The sequence below is a fragment of the Larimichthys crocea genome, chromosome XXIII, assembly GCF_000972845.2.
Source record: "Larimichthys crocea isolate SSNF chromosome XXIII, L_crocea_2.0, whole genome shotgun sequence".
NCBI lineage: Eukaryota > Metazoa > Chordata > Actinopteri > Sciaenidae > Larimichthys > Larimichthys crocea.
In genome coordinates this window covers 2,002,676-2,006,822 of record NC_040033.1, presented here as the reverse complement: position 1 = coordinate 2,006,822, position 4,147 = coordinate 2,002,676, and the positions used below count along the sequence as shown (strand labels likewise).

Below are 4,147 nucleotides of genomic sequence, written 5' to 3'. Positions count from 1 at the left end.
CTAGTGACAGCATGCTACAGACTGCTCAGTGTCATCCAGCAGACAGAAATCATTTTGATTTAATCACTGAACATTTAGCAGCAAAAGAGTGAACTTAGACAGCCATGAACATTGTTCCCCGTTCACCTGTAGAAGAGTTATTATAAGCATAAAAATCGAACTTTATTCAATTATAATCACACTTAGGTGTCAAATATAAATTATATATTACTAACAATAGGAATAACACTGTATTCTCACCTCATCCTTTACTTTTCATTTAATATGTTTAATATTTACCCTTTATGTCATTGCACCAAGATTCTTGAATCCATTCATTTTTTGAATCTGCTCATTCATGCCTCAAGCTTAACTTTGCTCCTCCTCCTCCCACCTTATCAGTGAGCCGATAGGGTAGAAAACTATATGTGTGTGTGTGTGTGTGTGTGTGTGTGGCTGGTATAATAGCAGATAGAGAGAGAGGTAGAGAGCGGAGAGACCACAGCAGCTTACAAAGTGCCTGGCTGCACTCACGGCGAGCTCTGATCACTCAGCATCTCGTGTTGCGGCTCTCCGTTAATCAGCCTCGCTCCTGCTCCTCCTGCTCGAACCTTTCTGCCTCCACTCTGTCACGTCTTTCTTCAGGGAACAGTTATTTTAACTTCTTACAACACTCTAATTTCCTCCAGAGTGGATGAGTGGATGAGGGAAAGCTGTGGGATTGTTTTTGGCCGAGAGTCGCATCAGCAGCAGATGTTTGAAGAAAATTGCTTTTCTTGGCAATCTAGCGAGGTTGAAAAGGGTAAAAGAAGGAACAACGGAAAAGATTTCTTTATTATTTTCTTTCTCCTTCAAGGGTTCGCACTTGTCCTCCAGATAACAAGGGATGACTGAGAAGAGCACACGTTGAGATTTTAACATCGCCGAGCCAGATGGACAAATAACGCCGGAAAGAAGAAAACTCAACTCCGAGAATTATGAATGGAATTATGAACACCACAGATCTCCATGGATTGATCCAAGGTTACCACAACAGGAGTCAAACCTCAGGCATTTTGCCCGTCAACAAAGACTTATCGGCCAAGGAGAAGGACTCCTCGGCAGGATGCTACGAACAGCTGCTGATTTCCACGGAGGTTTTCCTCACCCTGGGCATCGTCAGCCTCCTGGAGAACATCCTGGTTGTTGCTGCTATCGTCAAAAACAAGAACCTTCACTCGCCCATGTACTTTTTCATCTGTAGCCTCGCTGTCGCCGACATGCTTGTCAGTGTCTCCAACGCCTCTGAGACTATTGTCATAGCGCTCATCAACGGGGGCAACCTGACCATCCCGGTTACGTTGATCAAAAGTATGGACAATGTGTTTGACTCTATGATCTGTAGCTCTCTGTTGGCATCCATCTGCAGCTTGCTGGCCATCGCCGTCGATCGCTACATCACCATCTTCTACGCGCTGCGATACCATAACATCGTGACCCTGCGAAGAGCGATGTTGGTCATCAGCAGCATCTGGACGTGCTGCACCGTGTCCGGCATCCTGTTCATCATCTACTCCGAGAGCACCACGGTGCTCATCTGCCTCATCACCATGTTCTTCACCATGCTGGTGCTCATGGCGTCGCTGTACGTCCACATGTTCCTGCTGGCTCGTTTGCACATGAAGCGGATCGCGGCGCTGCCGGGCAACGCGCCCATCCACCAGCGGGCCAACATGAAGGGCGCCATCACCCTCACCATCCTCCTCGGGGTGTTCGTGGTGTGCTGGGCGCCCTTCTTCCTCCACCTCATTCTCATGATCACCTGCCCGAGGAACCCCTACTGCACCTGCTTCATGTCCCACTTCAACATGTACCTCATCCTCATCATGTGCAACTCCGTCATTGACCCCATCATCTACGCCTTTCGCAGCCAAGAGATGAGAAAAACCTTCAAAGAGATTTTCTGCTGCTCGCACGCTCTCCTGAGCTGCCTGTGAAATGTCAGCCGCGATTTGCGAATGAAATTAAACCTGTCCAACGAGGACTTTGAGGTTTTGAGCTGTAATCTTTGTGGACTTGATGTGACTCGGCTGTAAATGATTGATGGGGGGGGGTTCGCCTGTGGTTTCATAAGTCAGGTTTACTGAAGAGGTAGGTTTACAGACACCTTGTAAAAAATCGCTCTGCAGACAAAACGCTTTATTGTTTTGTAGTACACGAGTTTTACCGGCATGTATATAACCGATACACATGCTTAAACTGTGATTCATCAACAAATCCTTTTCTCTTTCTCACTCTGAACTCTTGTCCACACTTTTCTTGTTGTTCACCGTCAAAGAAACTCTCATCTCGAAGAACTGTATATATCCACGTGGATTATTGCATTAAATATCACAGCCATTGCAACCTGGAGCCAAAATGCCAGAGTGCATCGAACAAGGAGTGAATACAGTATGACAGACTACCTCCACCTCATAACAGAGTATTTTAGTACGCTGCATGCAAAGATACATTTACTTTACACCAGATAATTTTACGATTCATGAAGGGAACATCCTCCTCAAGTGTGCTTTTACCTTTTTACCAAGGCGGCATTTTACTATGATAGAGGTAGAACTGTCAGCAATCACGGGGAGGATCTTTTCAAGCTGACTATTTTGTAGAAAAGAGGTGTTACGTTCAAGTTCAAGTAAAATCTGTCTGGAAATCACAAACGACAAAAAAACACTTCACCTCTGTCTAAAAACCACTGACTGGAATCTAAAATGAAGGATTAAAAGGGCACAGAATTAAAAATAGTATATGAGGTGGAGAAATCGTGAAAATGTCTCAGGCACAAAAGCATTTTATTTGCACCTATAGACAAGCAGGGAAACAATTCAGGGTGCCCTAGAACGTCTCTTTTGCTGTGTGTGTTCGCAGTTTTTGGCTCATTGATGTAAAGATCAGGGACACCTTTGATTTCCTCTTTGAAGCAGAGCAGCAGAAAAGAGATTTTTATCCAGAAAGTCACTTTAAACTTTGCAGATTTTATTTAAAATATCTAAAAAAAACAGATGCTCACACTCGTGATGTGCTGCTTCTCAATCAAAGCTCTCGTGAATTCGTGTTTCGTGTAGATATTTGTGTGAATTTGCACATGTGGTTTGTTCTCACAGCATGTCACCTTATAGAGATCTATTTTTCACCATGTGTATGTAACAGGAAAGGTTTACTGAATGTATTTTTATGTACGTGTTGTGTGACGTGTTGCTTTCTATCTTTGCCTTAAATATGTTGCACTGTGATGTAAAGAGCAGACTTATCCTCTGTGGCAGTATTTCAGAAACTGATGTAATCAGTCTTTACATGTAAGTAAATGTTATTTTCAATATTGCCTTATTTATTTACGCCTTTTTAAACTTGAAGTGCATTTCCGAGCTTATAAAAATACACAAGGAAAGTGACGTGTGCTAAAAAAAGCTTCGCCCGGAGTTGCATTCATGTGTGCCGATATAAAGGTATTTGCTTGACCACTGCATCCTCTGTGAATCACTGCTGCAAAGTAACTCCAATAAATCATACTGCCACCTCAGCAACAGCTCTGTTTGTCAGCTTTCCTCTCCAATTCAGACTTTAACCTTTACACAAACACTGGGTTATTGACTTTTCTACTGTAACAGGAACACACTGCTGTGAAAACAGCCCCACACTCAAAAACAACTGGACTTATATAAAAGGTAAAGAACTACATTTATTAACTTCTTGCTGCTTTGGTGGGGACGCACGTCAGACACCTCCGGAGCTCTATGAAGAGCAGGACTGTGGCACAGTCGAGGTGTCGTCCTGCTCCTGAAACTCTGCTGAAAAGCTTCAAACACAAACACGGCTGCAACAACAGGTTTCGGTATATAAAAGGAAGAAATGTAGCACATCAAATGAAGTTTGTGTGCATGAAAAAAATGCCAGCAGGGTTTTTCGATAAGTTAATAATTCAAACCGAAGTAAACAAAACCTTCATAACTCTGGGAAATAACTCAATACTGTTTCTGGAGCATCAGAAAAATGTGAAAATAGCTCACACAGAATTTAATTACTTCTTGATAGACTTTTTATTTGTAAGGGATTCATTGATATCAAAACAAACACTGATTCGGCAAAAAATCGGGGATACGTTCTAAAAGTAACCCGCAATAAACGAAATCCGCGA

General features: G+C 43.0%; 1 protein-coding gene across 1 annotated transcript; it reads left to right on the top strand.

Moving 5' to 3' along the window:
- The first annotated feature begins 292 nt into the window (after positions 1 to 292).
- Positions 293 to 3,527, top strand: mc4r (melanocortin 4 receptor). The gene has a single exon (XM_019264696.2). It carries the CDS (start codon positions 957 to 959, stop codon positions 1,953 to 1,955), a length of 999 nt encoding a protein of 332 aa, XP_019120241.1. The 5' UTR covers positions 293 to 956; the 3' UTR covers positions 1,956 to 3,527.
- The last annotated feature ends 620 nt before the right edge of the window (positions 3,528 to 4,147 follow it).